General features: G+C 45.4%; 2 protein-coding genes across 3 annotated transcripts in view; one reads left to right on the top strand and one right to left on the bottom strand.

Annotated features, from left to right (window-relative positions):
* ZCCHC17 (zinc finger, CCHC domain containing 17) overlaps positions 1-7,477 on the top strand; it is an 89,309-nt gene extending 81,832 nt beyond the window's left edge. Inside the window, exon 7 of the mRNA XM_006862185.1 lies at positions 7,313-7,477. Coding sequence (XP_006862247.1) covers positions 7,313-7,477 — 165 coding nt within the window. The remainder of the gene's footprint in view (positions 1-7,312) is intronic.
* A 1,675-nt stretch (positions 7,478-9,152) lies between these two features.
* FABP3 (fatty acid binding protein 3, muscle and heart (mammary-derived growth inhibitor)) lies at positions 9,153-18,199 on the bottom strand. Of its 2 annotated transcripts, XM_006862184.1 has the most exons (5): positions 18,074-18,199; positions 12,693-12,865; positions 10,463-10,564; positions 9,504-9,506; positions 9,153-9,206 (listed from the first exon to the last, which is right to left on the bottom strand). In XM_006862184.1, exons 1-5 carry the CDS (start codon positions 18,144-18,146, stop codon positions 9,153-9,155), a joined length of 405 nt encoding a protein of 134 aa, XP_006862246.1. In that variant the 5' UTR covers positions 18,147-18,199. The 2 variants fall into 2 exon arrangements, with proteins under 2 accessions (XP_006862246.1, XP_006862245.1); XM_006862183.1 differs by lacking the exon at positions 9,504-9,506.
* Between the last annotated feature and the right edge of the window lie 8,360 nt (positions 18,200-26,559).

The raw sequence follows: 26,559 nt of genomic DNA, 5'->3' as shown, positions 1-26,559 counted from the left end.
AATCTTGTTTAAATGTAGATTCTGATTCTGTGTATCTGGGGTGGAAATGCACATTCCTTGCAGGGGTCAAACTGGAATGAACCAGTTTGAAGCTTTGGTTCTACTACTTAATTTAAGTGATCTTGGGCAAACCGGTTCATCTCTTTAAGCATACAGTTGTCTTTGAAAACATAGGGGTGATTTTACTGACTTTATAGATTGGTTGTGAAGGTTGTTGTTGTCATGTACTGTCGAGTTGGTTCCAACTATAAAGACTTGGTTTGTGAGGTGTAGGACTGGTGGATTTGAACTGCTAACATTGAGATGAGCAGTCCAGTGCTTATCCTAAAGCTCCACAACAGGACTCCTTATGAAGTTGGTTGTTGTTAAGTGCCGTTGAATCAGTAGCAACTCATAGCGACCATCTATAGCGTTTCCAAGTGGAAGGGTCTCTGTGAAGGTTAGATGAAGTACTTACGCCAGGTGCCTTAGCACATCTAGCAACTCAGTAAATGATAGCTGCTATTATTCTCCTTTATTCGTTGTTTTTCGTTTCTTTTTTTTTCTCTCACACTGGGCTGCTCTATTGTGTTTCAGAACTAGAGAGAAAAAGGGTGGATTGGTTGCTGCAGGTTCCCTCTAAGTGCAGACTTGGTGTGTGAACAGGCATTTCTCTTCCATGCTCCTGTTGGCTTGTGCACCACTGACTTAGCCCCGGGTCATGCTTTTACCTTTTATCTTCTATTCACCATCCCCTGTGAATGCAATCAAGGGACCATACAGCTAGCTTATCTTTCTGGTTCTTTATCTCCCGAACTTTTCCCCTTGATTCTTCACCCCAACTTCCTTCAACTACAACTTCTACAGTGACTGTTCTCTAGCTCAAGGCAAAACATAAATGGAAACTGACGCCACCTGCTGGAGAATGGATTTTCTTTGTTCCAGCTGCAAAAGACCTTTTGTATCAAGATTAATGTCTAAGAGATCATGTCTCCTAAATTCCTCCTTGGTAGCTAGAGACCACCTTCCGGTATACCAGGATTCTCAAGTGATTATCATTATAATAACAAAATAAGGGAAAGCTTTATAAAGTGTTAGACACCGTCTAGATGTATAGAAATGTTGTTTCTCTCCTTCCTCATTTATCTGGCCTAAGTCAGGCTGGTCAGGCTTGGAGGAAATTGGTGCTAGACTCTACATTTTCTTATGTATTTTCCCAGGACCGTGCCTTACCTAATGGGAAGAACCTGGTGAGACTCCCAGGGCCCAAATTTCCTGTGGTGGTCATCCATGGTCTTGCCATCCAGGAAGGTGTAGCACCATAAACCAAACCATTGATTTGCCAAATCTCAGCTCCTCCTGGCCATGGCTTCAACATCATGCAAATGTGGTCTTGGGAAGCCACTTTCCTTTCTCCCTATTCCCCAGGAGACCCCAGAAATAATTTAGTTTATTCTCCTCTCAAAAAGAGCTCTGATGGTGTAATGGATTATGGATTGGGCTGCTAACCACGAAGTCGGTAGTTCGAATCCACCAGTTGCTCTGTGGAGGAACAAATGAATCTTTCTGTTCCTGTAAAGACCTTGGAAATGCTATCCAGCGTTGCTATGAATCAGAACCAACTCCATGGCACACCACCACCATTCTCCTCTCAAAACTTTGACTTGTCTGCTGTATATAGTTGGCTGTATAACCTTTTGACAGTTTGTCTTACTGTGGTGACTTGGGTGTTACTGTGAAGCTGGAAGCTATGCCACTGATGTTTCAGATACCCACTGGTGTTTCAAATACTACCCATAATGGACAGGTTTCATTGGAACTTCCAGACTAAGAAGGAGGAATAGGTGATCCATTCTGAGCAATTACCCACTGAAAACCTTATGAAGAGCAACAGAACATTGTCTGATACCATGCTAGAAGATGAGTCCCTCACGTTGGAAGACACTCAGAATACAAGTGGAGAAGAGCTGCCTCCTCAAAGTAGAGTTAACCTTGTTGTTGTTGTTGTGTGCCGTGGAGTCGATTCCGACTCATAGCGACCCTATATAGGGTTTCCGAGGCTGTAAATCTTTACGGGAGCAGAAAGCCTCATCTTTCTCCCGTGGAACAGCTGGTAGTTTTGAACTGCTGACCTTGCGGTTCACAGCCCGATTCGTAACCACTACACTACCAGAGCTCTTTAGAGTTAACCTTAATGATGTAGAAACAAGTCATTCACCTTTTTTTTTTTTGAGTCTCAGTTCTCTATTGAGGAATTTGGGAATGACAAGCAACTACTAAAGGATGCTATTCACTGGACACTTGAATAAGGAAGATGATAGAAAATTTGATACATTTGAGTTACGGTGTTAGAAAAGAATATTGAAAGTACCATGGACTTCCAGAAGAATAAACAATTCTGTGTTGGAAGAAGTGCAACCAGAATGCTCCTTAGATGCCAGGATGGTGGAACTTCTTCTCTCATACTTCAGACATATTACCAAGATGGACCAGTCCCTGGAGAAGGACACCATGCTAGGTAAAGTAGAGGGTCAGTGAAAAAGAAGACAACACCCAATGCGATGGGTTGGCACAGTGGCAGCACCAATGGGCTCAAGTGTAGCAACAATTGTGAAGTTGGTGTAGGATGGGGCAGTGTTTCATTCTGTTGTGCATAAGGACCCTATAAGTTGGAAGCAACTCAACAGCACCTAACAACAACAACAACAAAAAGGATGCTCTGAGGATTAAACTAGATAAACACTGACTAGATATAGTACCAGAAGCCCTAGTGGCACTGTGGGTTAGGTATTGGGCTGCTAACTGTAAGGTTGCCAGTTCAAACCTACCAACTGTTCTGAGGGACAAGATGAGGCTGGCTGTTCCCATACAGATTTGTCGTCTTGAAAACTCTAAAGAACGGTTCCACTCTGTCCTATGTGGTCGGTATGAGTCAGAATCAACTCAATGGCAGTCAGTTTGGCATACCTAAACCATTGATGTAGGTACTCATTTCAGAGAATCAGTTTCTGGAGACATAAGAGACTAGCCAGTTATGTTGTTGTTGTTCTTACATGTATCAAGTAAGCTCTGACTCACTGAGACCCAATGCACAACAGAGCAAAAGACTGCCCAGTCTTGCACGATTCCCACAATTACTGCTATGTTTGAACCCACTGTTAAATCCACCTTGGTGGGGACTCTCTTTATAAAGCATGACGTCCTTCTCCAGGGTTTGGTCTCTCCTGATAACATGTCCACATGAGACAAAGTCTCCTCATCCTTGCTTCTAAGGAGCATTCTTGTACTTCTTCCAAGAAACACTGATACTTTCTTCCGGCGGTCCAGGGTATTTTTAATATTCTTCCCAATACCACGATTCAAATACAACAATTCTTCTCCGGTTTTCACTTTTCACTGTCCAGCTTTCTGTATGCATATGAGAAGACTGAACACACCATGGCTTGGGTCAGGAGCACCTTAGTCCTCAAAGTGTCATCACTGCTTTTTGATACTTTAAAGAGGTTTTTTGCAAATTTGCTTAATGTAATATGCCATTTGATGTCTTGACTGCTGTTTTCATATGCATTGAGAGTCCAAGTAAAATGAAATCCTTCACAACTTGAATCTTTTCTCCATTTATCATGTTTATTGGTCTAGTTATGAGGCTTTTACATTGAGGTGTAATCCATACCGAAGACTGCAATCTTTGATCTTCATCAGGAAGTCCTTCAAGTCCTCTTCTCTTCCAGCAAGCAAGATTGTGGTAGCTATATATTGAAGGTTGCTTAATGAGCCTCTCTCCAATCTTGGAGCCACATTCTTCTTCATACAGTCCAGTTTCTTAGATTGTTTGCTTAGTATGCTGACTGAATAAGCATGAATCCATGAAAAAAAAAAAATCCTTCAATATGGCAACCTAAGGCTTGAATTTTTTTTCTTGAATTCCCTCAGCTCGAGACACACTGCTGATCGTGTTCTTCCTTTTAGTTTTCTTACTCCAGGTCTTTGCATATTTCAATACAATACTCTGTTTTCTCAAGTTTCCCTTTGAAATTTTCCGTTTAGTGTTTTTATTTCACTGTTGTTTTCATTTACTTGTACAAAGCAAATTCAGAGTCTCATCTGACATCCATTTTAGTCTGTTTATTCTTTCCTCTCTTTTTTTTTTAATGACCCTTTTCTTTCTTCATGTATGATGTTCCTGATATCATCCCACAACTCCTCTGGTCTTTGGTCATTAGTGTTCAGTGCATCACATCTGTTCAGGTGGGACATACTCAAGGTTATATTTTCAGTCTCATGGATTTATTTCAGTTTTCTTCAGCTGTAGCCTACACTTGCATATGAGCATTTGATAGTCTGTTCCCACAGTCGGCCCTGGCCTTGTTTGGGCTGTAAATGTAGAATTTGATTCCTATGTATTCCATCTGGTGAAGTCCACATGTTTGTGTTGTTGAACCTGCTTGTCATACTGTGGAGGCTTGTGTGTTGCTGGAAGCTATGCTACCAGTATTTTAAATATCAGCAGAATCACCCACGGCGGACAAGTTTGAGGGAAGCTTCTAGACTAAGACAAACTAGGAAAAAGGAGAGGCTACTATGTGACTCCCAACTTCTATAAGCCAGTTTGTTCTTTCTGTGTGAGGGCAACAGTATTGTCTACTTTGTGGTAAAGGCATTTAAGTAACAGAACCCTGAGAACTTGTGAATCCTTAGAGCTGGGGCCTCTGGTTCATGAGCAGTAGCAGTGTTTACGAAGCACACTCTACAGATCTTCTGGCTTTGTGGGTCCCTTAATGTGGTCCCTGACACAGATCAGTGATTTAGGGGAAAAACAGCAACAGGTATCAGGATATGTGCATTTCATTAAACATATTGTCTCATTAAATTTTCACCAAAGCCATGCTATTCCTATTTTATATTTGAAGACACTAGGTTTCAATGAAGGAGCCCTGGTGGTGCTGTAGCATAGGACCTTAGTAACTGCAGAGTCAGTAGTTCAAATCCACCAGCCACTCTGAGGGAGAAGGATGAGGCTCCCTGCTCCTGTAAAGATTTACAACTTCAGAAACCCTTCACAGGCTCACTCTGAATCAGAATGACTGCATGGTAGTGGATTTGGGTTTGGTGAAATGACCTACGCAGGATTACAGAATAGCAAGTGGCAGAGTCAGGTGTCAAATCTTTGTCTGTCTGACACCTGATTTTGCCCTGCCCCCCATTTCTCACAGCCAGTTTCTTGGGGCAAACTGATACCTCTCAGGATGCTTGTAACGAGCAAAGAGACACACCCTTTTCAGCTCCCTTATTCTTCCCGTAGTTTTCCCCTGCCTTAGAAACCTGTGAGCCAGTATATTTGGAATTCAGTAAAAGGCTTGTGCAATGCCTAAGAATTGCCCTGACACTCCATTTTGTTGTTGTTGTTGTACCAGTCGAGTCAGTTCCGACCCATAGTGACCCTGTGCAGTCCAGCACATTAACCCACAGTGCCACACCAGGATGCCCTGACCCTCCATGGAAGCCTGGAAATCTGTCACCCATATTTTGTATGAGTTCTTGCTGCCATTTTGGCAGGATAGAGTTATAGCTCCAGTTTGGGGAAGGTCCTGAGATTTCTTCATCTGTGTAACTTTGTGAGTTTGTTGTAAAGGCTAGCAGATTACAAAAACAAATTCTTTATCATGGAGCTGATTCCAATGCAAACTCTCATTAATTGATGGCAGTCGTTTTCCCTGGCAGCAGTCTTAATAGGACCCAGACTGGGAAGCAGGAGCCCTGTCCCTCTCTCTTACTTTGTGATTTAGACAAGTAGGGCACTGCCTCTAGATAGACTAGCTGATTTCTAAAGGCTACTTTGAGCTTAACTTTTTTTTTTTTAATTAAATGAAAGTTACACATGCTTAGTGGTTTGTTTTTCCCTTAATAAAACTGGACAGAATTACAGAAGTAAAAGTGAAAAACCCTTATTCAGTTCGTTCTCCAGAAGTAGCACTTGTTAACCAGTCTGCGCTTTCTTTTCCAGCGTGTTCTGTGTATACTAAATATGTTAGTTGTTATGTGCCTTTGAGTGGTTCCATCTCAGCAACCCTGTGTAGGATTTCCAAAGAGTGGCTAGTGGGTCTGAACTGCAGACTTTGTGGTTAGCAGTCCAGTGCTTACCTCACCGTGCACACCAGCACATCCAAATATATGTTGCTGTTAGGAGCCATCAAGTGAATCAGACAAACAGTGACTTATGCAGAACAGAACAAACACTGCCTGGCCCTGTGCCAACCTCACCGTCACTGTTACACTTGAACCCATTGCTTCTGCCACTGTGCCAATCCGTCTCAATGGGTGTGTATAAATACTCATATACACCACATGGTGTGTACACTTAGACTGTTTTTATTTGCCTTTGAGCCAGCTCCAACACATGGCTACGTAGGTAGAACAGAATGAAACTGCCTGTTCATAAGCCACCTTCATGTTTGTTGGTGTGTCTTCATTCACCTTGTTAAGATTTTCGATCCTATCTCTGTCTTATGTTGTTGTTGTTGTTAGGTGCCATCGAGTTGGTACCAGCTCATAATGACCCTATACACAACAGAACAAAACACTGCCCGATCCTGGGCCAACCTCACAACTATTCACATGCTTGAGCCCATTGATGCTGTACAGCTGTTTCTCTTCATTTTGAGTTGTGCCCCATCAGCAAACGAAGGTCCCGCAGGCTTTACTCCCTCAAGCTTTACTCCATTCATATCATCATGGTCAACTCTACTTTGAGGAGGCAGCTCTTCCCCAGTCACATTTTGAGTGCCTTCCAACCTAAAGGGCTCATTTTCCAGCACTAGACAGTATTTCTTTGCTATTCATCAGGTTTTCAGTGGTTAAATATTCAGAAGTAGTTTGTCACTCCTTCTTCCTAGTCTGTCTTTGTCTGGAAGCTCATCTGAAACCAGTCCACCATGGGTGACCCTGCTGGTATTTAAAATACTGGTGGCATAGCTTCCAGAATCACAGCAACTCACAAGTCACCACAGTACGACAAACTGACAGATGAGTGTTGATTTCTGTCTTATATATGATTATATTATTGTTAAGTGCTGTCGAGTCAGTTCTGACCCATAGCAACCCTGTGTAGGATTTCCGAAGAGCAGCTGGTGAGCTTGAACCACTGACCTTGCAGTTCCAACCAACTTTGTAGTCTAGCACATTAACCCACAACGCCACTCCAGAGCTCCATATTTACATGAATCTAAAATACTAAACATGAATCTACAATACATACTAAACGATGGCTTGTTTCTTTCACTTTATTTTAAAGAAAATATACATGTTAATGCTTCCTCTAAATTTTTCTTTTCAGGAAAAGAAGAAAAAGAAGCACAGGGAGAGGAAGTCATCTGACTCTGACAGCTCAGACTCAGAGAGTGATACAGGCAAGAGGGCAAGACACACATCAAAAGACAGCAAGGCAGCAAAGAAGAAGAAAAAGAAGAAGAAGCGCAAGAAGAAGAGGCACAAAGAATGAGAGTGGAGAGTAGAGGGGGTGGTTGAGAGAATAAGGAACCAGGAGCCTTGTCCCCTAAAGCCCTGAAAAGCACTGGGAGTGAGAATAAGTCCTCCACCCCATTTACTTTTCTCCCATGAGTGATGGCTTCCCCTCATGCACCAGGCAGGGTTGGGAGTTAGTTGGCAAGGACAGCTGCCTGATCACTCCCGGCACCTTCACAAGTGACCTCTGCAACTCCCCATGCATTTCCCCCAACAGTAGGAGGTCGTATTGTTCTGTAGCTACCACTGCCAGAGCTGGATTCCTGCACTGAAGCCCCAAGCTAGAGCCACAGGTACTGCTTGCTGTGGAGCCAAGTCTGGCTGTAGTGGGAGAACAAAGCAATCAGTCCCTCCCTGCTCGACTGCCCTGGGCTCATTGGTGAGTGATCCTTGTTGCATCCAGCATGCGGGCAGAGGGAGAACTTGGTAAAAAGTGGTGCTCCCTAACACGGTTCTACCATGCTGCAAGTGACAGCCAGTGGCTACCACCAGAACATGATTATTTTCAGTGACTGAGCTTGTGTGACATTCCGCCAGACCACTGAACCAGACAGCCCAAGCCAAGATCGTTGTTCTACTTTGTTGTTTACTACCGTGCAAGTCAGTTCCACTTCAGTTCTCTGCTTAAATTCCTGGGACACATGCATTTAGTGGAAATGTGTTTGGTTTTTTAAACAACTGAAAGTTCTTTTTCCTTTAGCTCCTCTTCCTAAATAATTTATAAAGTCTCTGAGCCTGCATTCATTGACAAACATTTAATATGTTACCTTATATGTTGGAGAGAGGCCCAGCTCAAGTAGAGCCAGGGGTGCGAGCAGGTCACAGCTTTCTTGGGAGATCACTTAGGAGCCCTCCTCTTTAATGACCAGGTGAACTCTTTCCCCCAGAGTTAGAGCATTCAGTGTGGGACACATGCACTGGGGAAGCCACGCCATTGAGTTTTGCAGATTGGGCTAGGTCATTTGACAATGGTCAATGGGTAGTGTAAAGAAAGTGTAAGTGTTGTTAGATGTCATCGAGTCAGTTCCAATTCATAGTGACCCTACACACAACAAAGTGGAACATTGCCTGGTCCTGTGCCGTCCTCACAGTTGTTACACTGTCAATAAGTAGGGTGTTGTTAGGTGCCATCGAGTCGATGCCAACTCATAGCGACCTTAAACACAGCAGAATGAAACACTGCCTGATCCTGGGCCAATCTCACTACTGTTGCCACGCTTGAGTCCATCAATGCTGCCACTTGGTATAGATGTTTTATTATTGATTGTGTCAGGTGATCGCTGACCTACCACTATCCCTGAGACTGTTCAGAAGACTGTTCAGTGCTTCTTGCTCTTCATGACTTTCAGACAGTCAGTTCTGTTGTTGGGCTGGTGTACAGAGGTAACAGACTCAGAGCCATGTCACCGAAGGCGAAAAGGCAATTGAGTGGCCTTGGGCTTTACTTTATTGACCTCAGAGCACCCTTTAGTTACAGTTAAAAAAGACAAGCATATACAATGGGAGCCAGAACCAGGCTGGTACCACCTGATCCCAGAATTCCCCAACCAAAGTGGATTTATAAAAAATGCCAAAGGGAAAAAATGAGGCAATGTGGTGCTGAGTCCAGTAGTAGCCGATTGACAGAGCAGTTGATGGAGGAGTGAGCAGGTTCATGCCTCTTTCTCGTAGGTACGAGTGCTGACTACACTGCCATGGGTAAGTGTCTGGAAGGAAAGATGGAGTTAGAATAGGGCAGAGGTGACAGGTTAAACATCATAAACATCTTCATTTCTTAGGTGTTTATTATGTGGCCAGGCACTATACATGTATTTTTTTTCCTGATCTTTTTACCAAGTCTTTAAGATAGGCATTATAATTTTAATTTTAGAGAATTAGACAAATAAGGCTTGAGAGAGGAAGTAACTTGGTCAAGATCCCAGAATGTCTCTGTTTGCCTTGCATCAATCTGCTTCCTTCATCCTTGGTGCTTAAGGCCTGCACACAGTAGACAAACAGGTGACTAACTGTCTGGTAGCTCTTGGGAAAGGACTGTACTAGGCCACTAATGCTCATTTCCTTAGTACAATGCGATGGCCAAAGCCCTAGCACCCACCATCCATCTGGCTTCCAAGAGCTAGACCCATGGCCTTACCACTTCCTGGAAGAATATAGTCCAATTGCCCTGTATTTGGTCCTGCATTCCTGTATTTGTATCCAAATCCTAATTCCACAGGGTCCCTGTCCTTGTGGGTTCAAGAATACAGTTATCTTGGTGCACTGACCCCAGAAAGTCAAAAGTTTCGATGCTACAACAAAAACATCAGGCCTCACAAGAGTTAGGAGGCAGAGACCACAGGTGGCTTTTATTCTGTCTGAGTCTTGGCATGTCTTCTCTGGGTAAAGTCAGATCTACTGGCCTGGTTGTATCACTATTTCCTATGCGGTAGTGAATTTGCAGTAAGCAGGTACATGGGAAGTAATGAGGCGGGGGGCTGAAGTGAGGTAGAAAGGAGTGTACTGTCATCTAGAGGATCAGCCACCAAGCTTGGCCCTTCCCAAAGGCTTGCATGTGACAATGCAGTCCTAGGGAGGAGAATGGGAGGCAGTGTTGGATAGGAGAGGGGAATGTCGTAGAGAGACGAAAGTAAAGTTTATGGAGCACCTACTGGATTCCTCCCAGCATGCTGGTGCTTTGTCCTGTACATATGCTATCTCCTTCAGACTTTCCAGCAGCCCTACATGGTAATTTTAGATAACTGGACCCCAAGATTTTGATTTGTCTAGGGTCAGGCAGCCTGTTAGCTGAGATTTGAATCTATCCCTATCTGATTCCAAAACCACAATAGAGAGAACCACCCCTACCTAATGCCACCCCTTCACTATCCCAGTTCCAGTGTTCCCAGAGGAGGATCTTCGCTTTTTAAAATAGGCTTGCTGAAGGGGCAGCAGTTAGGTGAAGTTCCAAAATTGCTCATCTTACCAGTATGAGTTTTCCATCACGTAGTTCCCGAACAAGTATTGTCTCTTGCCCATCCCACTTCTGCGTGTGGACCAGTTTGCCTCCATCCAGCGTCACAGTGGACTGTGGGGAAAGAGTAGAGGCCTAATCTGTGATTTCAGCCTAGATTACAGAGCCGAATGGGGTCTGGTCACCAGGTCTCTAACCCAAACTAGTGATGGCTCCATCTGATCACCACAGGATGTCTAGCTCACCTCCAGTCTCTATTCCACTATGCCTAAATGGGGGGAAGGGCCTCCAGGTGCTGGCAGAGTAAGGGAGAGGCCGGCAGTATGGTGGAGCCAGACAGTCTAGCTCTCAGAAACACCAGCAGCCTTTGAGATGGGCGGTTATTCTATAGTGTAAAGGATGCTTCAGCTCCTCTAAAGTCCAGGGGGCATGAACTAGACTATCCCTGGTAGGAAAACCTGGCTGAGGACAAGTATTCCTGAGAATCTCTGGCCTTGTGGGTTACTATACATAATGTCTAACAGTCATACTCCTAGTGATGAGATATATTAGAAAATTTGACTTCCTGTTCCTTTCTTGATCCATACCATTTGGTCCCATCAGCTGACAAATGGGAAGCAACTGCAGGGACCCAGGACTGAATGCCCTTGAAGTTTTCCACTTTCTAAGGTCAAATGTACACTTAGTCCTGGGGCTTATCTAGCTTTAGCTTACACCAGCTGGTTCTCAGTTGTTAATTCTCCCAGGCATCTCTCTAAGAATTTGGGTGCTCTATGGCAGATTACAAGAAGCTCTGGTAGCGTAGTGGCTACGAATCGGGTTACTAACCTCAAGGTTAGCAGTTCGAGACTACCAGCTGTTCCGCAGGAGAAAGATGAAGCTTTCTGCGCCCATAAAGATTTACAGCCTCGGGAACCTTGTGCAGGGTCGCTGTGTCGAAACTGACTCCACGGCATACCACCTCCACCACCACCACAACATGCTATGGGACCCTGTCTGGGCAGGGCTCAGTAGGAGAATCTGAGAAGCTATGTGTGTGTGGTGGAGAGCACGGAGGGGGGTCACTGATCTCCTGGAGTGCTGTCCTCACCACCACCACTACCACGTGCTCATTCATTTCCAGCTTTCTGCCCACTCAGAGCAGACGACCTTGGGTCTGGATACCCCCAGAGTACTACTATGGAGTTTAATTGCATTTCTTGCCCCATTGAGAAGGTAGGCAAGTCCAAGAAGGAGGAAAATGTGGTGAGTCAGCCACCTTTATCCAAAGTTGGCTGCCAGCCTTGGATGTCATCTCCAGCTCTGCTGCCAGCCTCCTGTGTGGTCCTGGGCTGGGCTCCAGCTCCTCTTTCTCTGCATGGAGACCAGACCCTCCCCTGTCCTTCCTGGGGACAGCTGTGAGGAAGAGGAAACAGCTGAGGAGCTAGGTGACAGGGTGGTGATGGGGAGGATACTGTTGTAGAGATACCCTAGAAATGTCAATTCCCCTTAGCTCTCTCCCATGCCTGCCCCAAGGCTGGGAAGCCTACAGCAAGCTGTCAAGGCACATAGAGCCACAGCAGTGTGACAGAACCCTGAGACTGTGGGCCTAAGGCTTGCTGGGAAGACACTACAAACATACCCAAGACTGGGAATGCCCCATCCCAGAACCTTGCAGCTTTTCTTGACTCAGCTGGCATCAACAAATTGTTCAAGGTCATTGGCCAAGCCCAAGAGTTGATGATTGAAGAAGAGGTACATCTGAGTTAAGTCTCAGCCTGGTGTCCCTAACTGCCTCTTAACTGTTGGAGGCCAACATGACCTTGTCATTAAGTGGAAGGCCCTGACTTCTGGGCATTGTTCCCAAAGTACTTCACATCACAGCCATGACCACATAACTCCCCCATCTATGGAAAGTAGACAGGACTCCAGAGCTATTGCATGCCTTGCACAAGGTCACCCAGCTGGAGCTGGAGCAGACACTGAGATGAGAAGAACATCTTGGTTCTGTACTGCCCACAGGGCTGAGATTTTTATCCTGGCATTCCCAGAGGCAGCTAGTAGTGAATGCTTCTTGAGAAGGGAGGAAACAGATGAATTGGCATGCATTTTAATTTAGCTCCTGGGACATTCCAGCACTGCAGACTTTATGAACCTTGTTTCATTTCAATCGCCTCTGGATGCAGTGACAAGTCAAGGGTACCAGCCACTTGTTCCCAGGGTCCTATCACCGTGCATCTCAGAACCCCTTTCCCTGACTTACCTTGACTTTCCTGTCATCTGCTGTTGTCTCATCAAACTCCACTCCCAGCTTAAAGTTGATCTCCGTATTCTTAAAGGTGCTCTGTGTCTTTATGGTGATGTTGTCCCCGTTCACTTCAATGATTGTAGTAGGCTTGGTCATGTTAGCCACCTGCCTGGTAGCAAAACCCACACCTGAGGAAAGAAAAATTTACTGTATTTTTATGCAAATAATCCACTTTTGCAAAACACACAACTCCCTTGGATATGAGTTGGAGTAGGGAGGCAGATACCAGGAGCTCAAGGACCAATTCTTAGACTTGGGTGTGAGGAAGTGGACGTGAGTTTCAAAGCCCTTCCATGGACATTTAAAAAATTCAGTCTTCCCCTTTACTGTATGCAGTGAAGAGACTTGATCCCATGAGGTAGATGGGAAACCTCCAACATGCCACAGCAGTATTCTAATAGACATGTATGCCGTTAGTACATTGCACTAATTGAGTCCAATCATTTTCAGCTTTCATCACTCTCTTGTGTCCTCCACCCAGGGAGAGACCAGTAGTTGCACCTGAGAGGGCCACTTATGAACTGGGATTTAAGTAAGCAACCATTTACAAGGATAAGTCAAAAAGTATTGCTATAAAGTCACAGAAACCTTTATTTAAAAAAAATTAAAATGTGAAGCTATTGTTTCTCAACATATCTTCCATCTAGGTGTATACACTCCTAAAGGTATACACATCTACGTATCTGCTCCTTCCCCGAAAAAATTTTACACTCTTCAATTTACACCATGTCAAAATTTTAGCATCCTGGAGAACTCAAATAGTGTTTCTTTTAAATGTTCTTTGAGTTTGGGGAACAAAAAGAAATCTAGAGGGGCAAGATCAGGCCTATAGGATGGATGGGATAAGGTTTCTCAACAAAATTAGCATATGTATTGTGACAGAAAAAAATTCTTCAGCATGACTTCTCACCAATAGTTTTCAGTTAAAAAAAAAACAAAAACTTTTTATTGGAACTAAGTGAAGGTTTATGGAGCATTACATTCAATAAATCATACCCTTCATTTCATTTTAATGATTATAATCCCTTCAATGTAACATCACTTATCCTACTTCCTTTCTGTGATTCTTGTGTCCTTTCCTCTTCCTCTCCGAACCCATCTGAATTTTGTCTTTAGGTAAATGCTGCCCTTTTGATCTTGAATGGTTGACCTCACTAGTAATGTCTTGCCTGTATACCTATATCCTGCTTGGATGAAAATTAAGCCACAAAAGTGAGTTCAGTTCCAGACCTGAAGGGGGACTGAAGGTTATAGTCTCAGGTTCCTCAGGTCTCTTGCTTGACAGCCTGGTCTTTTTTATATTTTTGATTTTTGGTCCACGTTTTTTCATACTCTATCCAGGACCTTCTAATGTGGTGATCCTTTTCAGAACTGTTGGTAGTGATAGCTGGGCACCATCTAGTTCTTCTGGTCTCAGGGATGTGATGACTGGTGTTCATGTATTCGATTAGTCTGTTGGATTAATTGATTCCCATCATTTTCAGTTTTCATCACTCTTCAGTCCTCCACCCAGGGAGACCAATAGTTGTACTTAATTGGCGGCTCATGAGCTTGGTGTGGCACTATAGAATAAGCATTGGACTGCTAACTGAAAAGTTGATGGTTCAAAGCCACCAGCTGCTCTTTGGAAACCCTATATAGAATCTATGAGTCAAAGCTGACTCAAAGGCACTTACAACAATTCGCAAATAATTGAATGTAGAACATGGTGTTTGTAGACTACATTATGCCAATTAACCAAGGTGTCTCCTGAGACTATGATCCTGAGCCCCCAGATCCTTCTCAAGGTATTTGGTAGTATTTAAGACACTTTCATCATTTTAGCCCTGTATAACTCCTGGTGTGGCGCTGTAGGATAAGCACTGGACTAAGGTAGAGAGTCCTGGTGTGGTATGATAGGATGTGCACTGGGTTGCTAACTGCAAGGTTGGTGATTCAAACCCTCAAGCCCCTCCTTGGAAACCCTATACAGGATCCCTAACAGTCAGAAATTAACAACAAAGGTGATATTAACAAGGAGCTGTCAGCACTCCAATCCAGGTCTTCCATCTTCTAGTCTAATGCTCTGTGAGACTTCCATCCTGACCCAAGCCTGACTTCCCTGGGCACTGGGCAAAGTCTTAAGTATCCTGTCAGTAAGAAAGAGCTTTTAACATGCAAAGCCTTCACCCCCTTTCAGGTTGCAGCTTCTGTGGACATCTGACTTTTGGCCACAAACCTCCCAACATGAGTGCCTTGTCCCTCTGGCAGGGGTTAGCCCAGTGTGGTGAAGTGATGTCTGATAAATTTTTTTAAAAAAATTTTTTTCCCAACTAGTCAGCTCTTGATCATGAACACCATTCTGTTTTTCCCTGTCCCTGCTGGGGGTCAAAGATAATCTCAGTTGGGAACTTCCAAGATGGCCATTACCATCTCCATCTAATCTGCTTCTCTAACACCCTCCAATAGCCTTGTGGTTTCATCAACCCACTACAACTCCCTCAATGTAACATCACTTATCCCACTTTCTTCCTGTGATTCCTGTTTCCCCTCCTCCTACCTTCACAACCCATCTGAATTTTGTCCTTAGGTAAATGCTGCCCTTTTGATTTTGAATGATTGACCTCACTAGTGTCTCACCTGTATACCTATATCCTGCTTGGATGACAATTAAGCCACAATTTTCAGAGAGTGAAATAACTGTCCCAAAATCAAACCTGGATTTGAATCTAGGACTAACAGGCTCCAAAGTGTTCATTATTCCCATAGGTTATTTTGCCTTCAGGACACACCCATTCCAAGTATCAAGATCATCACATGTGCCTGTAGTTGCTAGTGCCAGACTGGGTCTTGACCTCCACTGGTCCCTTGGTCTAGATTAAAAGAGGCGAAGACTGCCTCTGCAACTGCCCAGATGCCCATGCAACCTGCCTGGTCCTTGAGGGACTTGGCCTTGTCCCTGGCCTCAAAGTCAGGCCAGCCACACTCTAGCATAGAGCAGGCACTACAATTTACCCCAGAGGAAGGGAACTACTATGGGGTGAGTAAGTGACTGAGCCAAGAGAAAGTAAAAGTTGGACCGAGAGAATTTAGGAGATTTGGGAAGAGCTAGGTTCGACTTAGAAATGAAGCTAAGGTCCTCCATCGGCCCTCAGCCTTTCTGTACAGTGAAAATAGAAGGATGGATGGGATCACAGTCTCTTACCAAGAAGCTGTCCCCCAAAAAGGTCTTTAGGAAGACCAGTTCCCTAGCTCAAAGTTGGGCAGAAAAGAGGAACAAGAGTGGAAAGTATGTTGGAGCCCAATTTAGGATTTGGCTCTTGGTCCAAATGTCTGCTTTAGGCAGAGGAACTAAACCTGGTTAATTCCATCTTCCCCAGCAGCTGCCCAGAACCCCAGTATATCTAAGAATGGATACCTTCATGGAATCACTAGGCATGGTATCTAGCATAGAGTAGGGGCAGTTGGGAGCTTTGGCCGTAAGAGCCAACACTTGGTGGCCCCTGTTTCACAGAAGGGTTAGTAGCAGAGGTGCAAGGTACCAGGAGTGGATCTCCCACTCCTTTGGGTATCTGCTACAATGTGGCCCTGGGAGGAAGGCATGGGGCCCAACTCTTGACTGTGAATATCCTCAGGTTTCAGGATGGGAGTCCAACAGCGCATTAGACTAGAAGTCAGGAGACCAAGATTGGTGTCCTAACTGCTCATTATCAAAGTTGGTGTTAGTAAGTGCCGTCGAGTCGGTTCTGACACAGAAACCCTGTATAGGGTTTCTGGAGCAACTGGTGAGTTTGAACCACTGACCCTGTGATTCAAACCAACCTTGCGATCCCGTGCGTATCCTCCAGTGCCTACCAGGCTCATTATCAATACCACCTTCTAAATCTGTATAATGGGATGCTCTTTCTACCCGCCTCCCAAATCATGGATAAATAAACGCTTTGAAAATGCTGAGGACTTCATAGAAAGGATAATCACCTCCATCTAGGCCCAAATCAGGAGAGGAAAGGCTGCCATCAAAAGGCTAAGTGATTCTTCCACTTGCAGGTCCTATAAAGTAGTGGGAAGCGCTCCAGAGGACACATCTAGAAACCTAGCTTTTGTTTAAGTTTTGTTGTGGAATTGGTTAGGATTTTCTGTTCTCACTAGACCCCAGTTTCCCCAACTGTTGAACTAATGGGGCTCTCCAATGTTCTCACCTTTGTAAGATTCTTTTAATATTTATTCGTAACACCACACAGCTATCCCCACCCTTCTAAACCTTCTCTGTCTTTAACAGGTAATGACCTTGCTCTGGGACCTTCTACAACACCCCAGAAGTCCAATGGCTTTTCTCACGTTACTCCTCAAGGTGTTACTGGAGTCCCTGGGTGGTGGCAAATGATAACATATTTGGCTGCTAATTGAAAAGTTAGAAGTTCGAGTCCACCCATGGGAACCTCAGAATAAAGACCTGACGAATTACTTACAAAATATCAGCCAATGAAACCCTGTGGAGTGCAGTTCTCATCTGACACACATGGAGTCGCCATAAGTTGGAATCGATTTTTTTAAGGGGTTGCTGAGTGTTGGGATGCAGGACAAGTCCTGCTGGTTAGCAGGCCTTTTCCCCACCCTAGCACTAGGCTCACTGCCAGTGATGAAAGCCTGGTACCATACCATTACAGGATTGTCTAGTAAGAAAAAGAATGTCCTTCAACAATCCCAGTCCCAACCCAACAAGGACAGGGAGCAGGGATTGTTGTTTATCTGAGCCTTCTCAGCCTTATCTACCATATGTGATTCAGTCCCTACTATCTTTGCCCTAAAGCTATACTGGTGTGGCGCTGTAGGATAAGCACGGGACTGTTAATCGCAAGATTAGTGGTTCAAACTCACCAGTCACTCCCGGAAGCCCTACACAGGGTTGCTGTGAGTCAGAATGACTCCAAGGCACTTAATAATATACTCGCCCGTCCATCCCATCCCCCTTCTGGTGCTCAGGATCTCCTTCAATTCTTAACCGATGGCCGTTTTTGTCGATCCCGTACTTCATTCCTTCCACTAGCTTCTCACCTGTCATTAATGCTCTACTGTGATCCAAGCGCCCTCCTACTATCGCCAAAGCATATACCCTTCTTCCTGGAAAGCGCGTCCCTGCCCCCATATCGACCGGCATCTGCCTCCTTTCTGCACCTCCCCATGGAAGCCCCATCGCAACAGTCCCCGCCAGGCCCCAGCCCAGGCTGCCACCTCGAGTCCCCCTCTCCAACCAAGAAAAAGACGTAGTCTGCGCGCAGGACAGCATCTAGGGCGGGAGCGTTGCGCTAGGCACGTCGCCAGCCCATCCCCAGCCTAGCCTCCCGAGCCTCGCTCACCGAGAGACTTCATGTAGTCATCGAAATTCTTGCTGTCCACCAGCTTCCAGGTGCCTGCGAAGGCGTCTACCATGGTGAGAATGGGCTGGGCTGCAAGAGAAGCTACGAGAGAGCAAGCGCGCGAAGACTCCGGGACCGGCGGCTCGCAGCCCGCCTTGGCTCTTTAAATAGCCCTCGCATCACGTGAGGCGATCTGACCCAAGCCCCGGGCTTCCGAAATAGGAAGACCGAGGCTGGTGGACGCCCAGCCTCCAATCTGCAGAGGGGGAGGGAGTCAGGCCGTGGTGCCCTGCTCGCTTACGTCAGCGTTGGTATCTGGCTGGACTTGCTCGGTTCTCTAGCCTACAGGCACTCGTCGAATCCGAGAAGGAAGCGGTTAGGTAGCATAGTGCCCGGGAGGTAGGGCGCACAACCTCGAACATCTGCCCTCCAGTCCTTGCCCTAGCTTGGGGTCAGCACAGAGATGAACGGCTAGAGGAGAAAGGAGACGCGTCCCTGAACTGATACCCCGCTGGGGCATGTTTAGCCGGATTCTTGCGGCGCAGGTATCATTGTCCCCATTGTACAGGTGAGAAACCCGAGGCACAGAGGGGAACGGAAGTGTTTCTAAGAAGGAGGAATTGGATTGACACCCAGATTGCAAGCCTGGCCTAGCTGACTCCAGAGCCCCAGCGGGGTTGAGCAGGTCCTCCACCTCCTCTGGGCCAAAGGGTGACTCTTCTCCTCACCCCACAGGTGCTCCCCCCTCCCGGAGGAATGTCTCTGGAGGGCGCCTGAAGGCAGCGCAGTCCAGTACCCCACCTGCCCCTCCAAGTGCTCCAGAATTTTCTGACCTCTAACGTGTGGCGCTGTAGGGTAAACACTGGGCTGCGGACCACAGGGTCGGTGGTTCAAACCCACCAGCTGCTACTCGAAAACCTTGTGCAGGGTCGCTGAATCACAGCCAACTCGACAATACTTAACAGCAGCAACTTAACAACAAAGCACAGCAAAGAGTTTTCCTCAAATTATTCCCTCTGCCCCACCCTCCTCAGAAATTCTGTCCCCTCAGCCATCTCCCTCCTACCCACAGCCATTTCAGCAACTGTGAGGAGTTGTTCCAGACATCACTGTTTACAACGAACGCACTGTCAGTAATAAAACCCATCTTATACTGAGGGCTTTAAGTACACAGGTATACGCACTCAGGTTATATTAAAACACCCCTCCATGTCTATGGTTGATGGCGACATTGAGCGTGCATGTGAAACGAGTCTGTCGTCTAGACAAGTGACTGGAGTATGTGGCAAATCATCTGCAAATCAGCATGGCTCTGCCTATGAAATCCATGACAGACTTGGGCTTTGAAAAGTTTGCGCAAGATAGATACCAAAACAACTCATGAAAGAGTATATACAGAAGCACTTGAACATCTGCAAACAAAATTTGGACCAATACTCCAAGAAAAGTAAAACTTTATTTTTTAAAAAATTGTTATTGGTGATGAGACATGGATTCATCACTATGAGCCTGAGAGTAAATGGCATAGTATGGAATGGAAACATCCTCAATCGCTGACCAAGAGAAAGCTCAAAAGTCAACCATTAGCTGGAAAATTCATGCTTACAGTTTTCTGGGATTCTCACAGACCAGTATTGGGACACCATCAAGAAAAAGGTTCAACAATCAACAGGGCTCATTACAGTGAGATACTCACTGAAAAGCTGAAGCCTAAACTTCAGACTAAATGCAGTGAGGATTGCTTTCCAAGGGCATTGTAATCTTGCATAGCAATGCACGTCTGCATACCTGTGCCCACACTGTTGACTCTGCAAAAACTTCATTTTAAGGTGTTAAAGCATCTTCTCTATAGCTCTGACCTTGCTCCATCGGACTTTCACCTGTTTGGTTCCCTGAAAGCAGCCCTTCAGGGATGAAGATTCACCTCTTAGACCATGGTACATTCATGGCTCACAGCTCAGCCTAAAACATTTTTTTAATAAGGGAATATGAAAGCTTGTTGATAGATAGAGTGTATTGAAAAGCAAGGAGATGATGTCCCAAAATTATGTATTTGTCTTTTCTAAAAGTTGATCAAAATTAGGTCTCAGCCATAGTGCAGATAAATTTTGGCCGTGAATTTGGTGTATTCAGATAATAACCCATTGCTCATAGTGACCCTATAGGATAGAGTAGAACTGCCTGAGAGCGTGTCCAGGCTGCATTCTTTATGGAAGCATACTGTCACATCTTTCTCCCATGGAGGGGCTGGTGGGTTCAGCCAAGCACTTAATCACTGCCCCCTTAGGGCCCCTTTGGTTGATGAAGAAATGGAAGTGTAGAGGAAACCATTCGTTTATTAATTCAGCAATTATTCAGTATCCACTTTCTGAGGCCCTAGAGAGAGAGCTTTGAATGAGACACACCTTCAAGTAGCTCACAGGCTTTGGGGGAGGCTGACACAAAGCCAATGTGATGACTTTCTGGGAGACCTGTCCTGATCTGGGTTCCAGGGAAGGCTTCCCAGAGGAATAAAGTGCAAGCACATTCCTGGAGGAGGGAAGGAGGCCCTGCCCGGTAGGAGAGCCTGGCCAGGGTGGACGTGTATCACACAGGCACAGTGCGGCGTCCCTCCTTCCTGAGCCTCTACTTCTTCAAGTAGAAAGAATGAACATCTGCACTTTCCTTTTTCCCATGGCTGTCCTGGGAAGGAGGCCAGGGAGGAAGAGCCCTCTCTACCCACAAGACCTTGGTTCCTTTGGACAAGCCCAATTGCCAGAGTTGAAGCCTATTTCTACCAAAGCTATAGGGACATGTCTGAAGGTTGGGCATAAAGTCTGGGTGAGTTCACTGATGGAGCAGGGGCAGGGTGTGTGTGTACAGAGGTGGGAGTGGGGCAATTGGTTTCTGACTCAAGGTCACCCTTTTCCCACAGAAACCTACTCTCTCAAATACCTAGTGGCCAAAGACTCAGAGACCAGCGCTGTTCTTCCTACATGTTTCTTGTAATGCAGGGGTTGGGGGAGCTTGGATTGCTCATAGCTGCTGGCAGGAAAACTAGCAATCCAATCCTGATTCCACTGTGTAAACTGTGTGGCCTTGGGCAGTTCACTTACAACACTCTGAATCTCTTGTTTTTATCTTTAAAGTGGAGATAATAACAGTATTTACCTCACAGAAGTATTTGGAGCACAAAAGAGAGAATACATTTTTAAATGCTGAGCATGGTGGTGGAGGTGGTGGTGATCTGCCGTGCAGTCAGTTCTGCCTCATAGCGACTCTGCATAGGGTTTCTAAGCCTCATCTTCCTCCCAATGGTAGCTAGTCTCAGCTCTGTCCCTCACCTAAGGCAAACTGCTTTCCTTCCCTAATCTGCAATGTAGTGATGTCTCAGACAGGAATAGAAATTGCTGCAGTTGTGAGGAAGTCTTCTGTCCTGTCCCACCTTGCCCCTCCATTGAATAGTATGATGCTTTGAGAATCTCCAGACCTACAACTTTCCGTGCCCTACTCCCATTTTACCCTTTTTAGATCCCATCATTAAGAGTGGCTCCTGAACTTCACCCCTTCATACCTGCATCCTTTTTGCCCTGTTATGCTCCCTACATTTGGGGGAAGAGGAACAAGATGGAAGGAACGTAAGTCCTGTCCCTCTTGCTGCTCCCCTGTCTTGCCCTGGGCAGATCCAGATGTGGCTATAGCATCAGGCATGCAGCAGGACCAATTCCTGCTAAGAGCAGCATGTCCTCAGCTCTCACCCTATGGTGATGTCACTGCTCTCTGTTTCCACAGCAACCACAGGCTGAGAAGATGGAGAGATGAGTAACCCGGGAAGAACCAATGAGATGGGCCTGCAATACCGGGTGATTCGTGGGGCCATGGGGAGGAGGAAGAGGGGGGCCTGCACTGCATCTGCACTCTTCCCAGAGCCCTCCCTGCCATGGGGATGCCTTGGCTAGGGAATGTGTTACTGGCAGGGGGGAAAAGCTCTGTGGGTGGGGGCAAAGAAGCTGGACTGGTGGTGTTGCTGACCTGGGGATATGGTGACCCTCCTTTTGCTCCTAAGCTCACCTCTCCCCTACCCCAAATACTTGCAACTGAGGTGGGGCTCTCAGTTTTCTGCCTGCCAGACTCATCAAGTCTTAGTCCTTCTCTCTGTACCCTCCATACCCTTACCCGGTACCTGGAGTATTTGGAAGTTAACGTCTTTAGAAAGAATTTAGACTCAGACCACTTTCTAACTGGAAGCTCAGAGCAAGCCTCTTCTCCCTTCCAAGATTTATTTTCTCCTAAAAGGAGAAAATCAACCCAAACCAAGCCCACTTCTCTTAGTGACCCTATATGGCAGAGCAGAACGGTTCCTTAGGGTTTCAGAGACTGTATGTCTTTACAGTCTTGGAGCAGCTGGTGGGTTTGAATCACAAGTGTTCCTTAAGAGGAAGAGGGGCATCTACTTTTCTGGATTGTTCTGAGGATTAAGAGATAATACACCCTAGTATTCAATGAATGGTATCTCCCTGCTCCTCTGGACCTCCACCCCCAGACACTTGGCACAGAAGTGCAGAAGAATGGCTTAAAGCCCTTTGAGACCCTCAATCAGTAAAATATTTTGTTTACTCAGTTTGCCCCATCACTCTCTTCCTCTTTAAATAATTCATCCACTTCACCAACCTCAGCAGAGATTGTGTTGAACTCAGAAGGAATCAGGTTGGGGACAAATGAGATCCAAAACCCCTGCCCTCCCCAAGCTCACAATGTAGAGGGATTGTAGCCACATCACCAAGCTCATAATATAGGGAGATTTCCGCCACAAAGGAGAGAATGAAGTGTTCTTTCTGCAACTAGGAAATTTACTTCCCTGTTCCCTGAGAGTTCTAGATACTGTGGGTCAGAGAGGACAGACGATGACAAAAGCATAGATTTACTTAAAACCAATTTCCTTCTGAGAAACAGCTGCCCCTAGTGAGATGCTCCCTGGAAGGAGAACAATGGCCTTCCCTGTCTAGGGGGTGGGTGGTGTAGTAAGTGGGATGCAGTTCAGAGTAGAGGGACAGTTATACAGGCCTTCCCAGAAACCAGAGGTCCTTCCTGTTGTTGGCAGAATAAAGCTCAAACTCTTTAGTCTCATCTGCTTTGTTGGTCTAGTTTATTACTGTATTATCGTTCGAAGAACCAAGCCAATTGCTGTTGAATGATGTTAGCAGCTAAGTGTGTTAACCATTTGTACCACTAAGGGACTTTGTTTGTTTGTTTTAATGTTTTATGGTGAATTATGTGATGGTTTACATGGGAGAACATTAGTTCATTAGTTTTACATTCATCCTGTCATATATCATTTCATTGCCATGGTTACAATCCCCTCAATGCATCATCAACCAACCAAAGGGTATACACTACAAGCCTGCCTCCCGGTCATCAGCACACAGCCCCTTTCCCTCTCTGGGTCTAAAGTCCCCAGCTGCTCCATCTCTTCACGTCATCATCTTCTCTGCCTCCATCTCTGGCGTCACTGTTTCTCTGGGTAGGGTCCCACTGGGACTTTGTTTTAAGGACAGTTCCTGACAAAGAATTTTTCTTGTTGCCTTTAAGTCTGTTCTGACTCATGACTACCCCTTGTGTACAAACTGGAACTGCCCATAGAGTTTCCAAAGCTGTGACCTTTCAGATGCAAATCACCAGGCAGGCCTGTTTTCTGAGGTGTCCCTGGGTGGATTTGAACCACCAACCTTTCAGCTAGTAGTTGGGCACTTAAGCATTTGTGCCACCCAGTGACTCCTGGCAAAAAGTTGTTGTTAAGTGCCTTTGAGTTGACCCTCTGTAGAGAATGAAACACTGCCCAGTCCTGCATCATCTTCAGAATTGTTATGTTTGAGCCCTTGTTGTAGCACTGTGTCAATCCATCTCTTTTACACTGACCCTAGACTTTCCCAAGCATGTAGTGTAGTGGTTATGAACCGGGCTGCTAACCTCAAAACTACCAGCCATTCCGCGGGAAAAAGATGAGGCTTTCTGCTCCCGTAAATATTTACAGCCTCGGAAACCCTGGACAGGGTCACTATGAGTCAGAACCGACTCCACGGTACTTATCAACAACAACAAGAAATTTCCTCTTGATGTTGTTGTTGTTTTTGTCAGGTGCCACCGAGTCAGAACCGACTCATAGCAACCCCCTGCACAGCAGAATGAAACAATGTCTGATCCTGGGCCAACCTCACTACCGCTGCCACACTTGACGCCATCAATGATGCCACCTGGCCGATCCATCTCCTTGGGGGTCTTCCTCTTTTTCTCTGACCCTCCATCTTACCCAGCATGATATCCTTCTCCAGCGACTGTTCCGTCTTGACAATATGTCCAAAGTCTGAGAGATGAAGCTTAGCCATCTTGGCCTCCAAGGAGCACTCTGGTTGCACTTCTTCCAAAACTGATCTATTGGTTCTTTTGGCAGCCCATGGCACTTTTAGTATTCTCCTCCAACACCACAATTCAAAGGCGTTCCTCCTGATAACAAATCCAAAATACCCGAGACAAAGTCTCACCATCCTCACTTCTAAGGGGATATTCTTACTGCATTTTTTTCCAACACAGATTTGTTTGTTCTTCTGGCAGTCCAGGGTACTGTCAACATTCTTCCCCTATACAATAATTCAACTGTATCAATTCTTCTGTCGTCTTCCTTATTCTTTGTCCAGGTTTCACATGCATCTGAGGCAATTGAAAATACCATGTATTTGAAACTACTAAGGCATTTGATTTCTTGACTACTACTTCCATGAGTGTTGCTGTTTCCATGAGGTTGATTGTGGGTCAAAGTAAAAGGAAATCATTGACAAGTTCAATATTTTCTCTGTTTATTGTGATGCTGTCTATTGGTCCAGTTGTAAGGATTTTTTGTTTGTTTGTTTATATTGAATTGAAATCCCTGCTGAAGACTGTATTCTTTGATCTTCATCAGTAAGTGCTTCAAGGCCTGTTCACTTTAAGCAACCAAAGTTATATCATCTGCATATCACAGTTTGTTAATGAGCCTTCTTCTAATCCTGATGCCGAATTCAGAAGAAGAAGAATTCAGCATCAGGATTAGAGATATGGTCCAGTTTCTTTGATTATTTGTTCAGCATATAGATTGCATAAGTATGGCAAAAGGATATAACCCTGATGCACACCTTTCCTGATTTTAAACCACATAGTATCCCTTGTTCTGTTTGAATGACTGACTGCCTCTTGGTCTATGTACAGGCTCCTCATGAGCAAGATTAAGTGTTCTGGAATTCCTGTTCTTTGTAATGTTATGCATAGCTTGTTATGATATGCACAGTTGAATGCCTTTGCACAGTTAATAAAACACAAGTAAACTTCTTTCTGGTATCCTCTGCTTTCAGCCAAGATCCATCTGACATCAGCAATGATATCCCTCATTCCACATCCTATTCAAAATGCCACTCAAATTTCTGGCTGCTCCCTTTGGATGCATTTCTGTAGTCGTATGTATGAATAGCAGTGGCAGATAGTAAGGCTCAGTATAGTGAATGAATGAATGAGTGATTGTAGGTGAATCAGTGAACCTAACTACCTCTCTAGTCTTAGGGGGACTGGAGTGAGACTCACTTGGGTTCTAATCTGGTCTCTGCTACTTATAGATTAGCTATAAGACTTCGGGTAAATCTTGATCTCTGGGTTCTATTTCTTCATCTGCAAAACAGCACATCACAACCTCTGCCTCCTATGAACTCTAAGAAATAAAGCAAGATACGTTTGGGAACGTAACACAAAGGTGGATTGTTTCTTTCCTCATTGTCTATATGTCTGTGAACGCCTTCCTCTCTCACTGTCCAGCACCTTCCCTGCAAGACTCCATCCTTGCCAGGGCCCCACCAGGCTCTTGGCCCTACCTATTGCCTCTCCACACCGCAGCCACACTGACCTCCTTTTAATACCTTGACAGAGCCCCATTTTTCTCGTCTGGTGCTGTTTGCCTTGAATACTCTTCTGGCCCAGCCCCTGTGTTCTTAATCAGCTCCTGCTCATTTTTCAGGTTTCAGCTTAACTGTCCCTGCCTCCAGAAAGTCCCATTGTGCCTATCACAACCCTTAGCCCTGTTTTCCTGGTTTTCCCAGGCTAGCTCTCCTGTTACTTTGGAGGCCCTATAAAAGTAGGCATTGGGCCGGAGTTGCTCTCCAGAGCCTAGTGCAGGGTTTGGTAGTATGTATGGAGTTGACAGACTGTCTCTCTTGAGCAAAGATGAGACACTTTTTGTCTTCAGTGAAAATTCTGGTCCCCCTCACCCTTTTCCATTACTCTCAACTTTCCCCCTGCCCAAGTACTCATATCCTCCTGCCTTGCGTCCTCCTTCTATCTCCACACAGATAACTGGGCCATTTTCAGGTGGTGGGCCCCAAGTTCTACCAGTAGAAGTATCTGTGCAACCTGAATGGGCAGCTCTCTTTGAGAACAGAACCCTGACCAGGAAGCAGCCAAATCAGATCCCAGGTATTGAACTATCCCTG

Source organism: Chrysochloris asiatica, unplaced genomic scaffold (genome assembly GCF_000296735.1).
Source record: "Chrysochloris asiatica unplaced genomic scaffold, ChrAsi1.0 scaffold00047, whole genome shotgun sequence".
Taxonomy (NCBI): domain Eukaryota; kingdom Metazoa; phylum Chordata; class Mammalia; order Afrosoricida; family Chrysochloridae; genus Chrysochloris; species Chrysochloris asiatica.
This window is presented reverse-complemented; position numbering and strand designations above follow the sequence as displayed.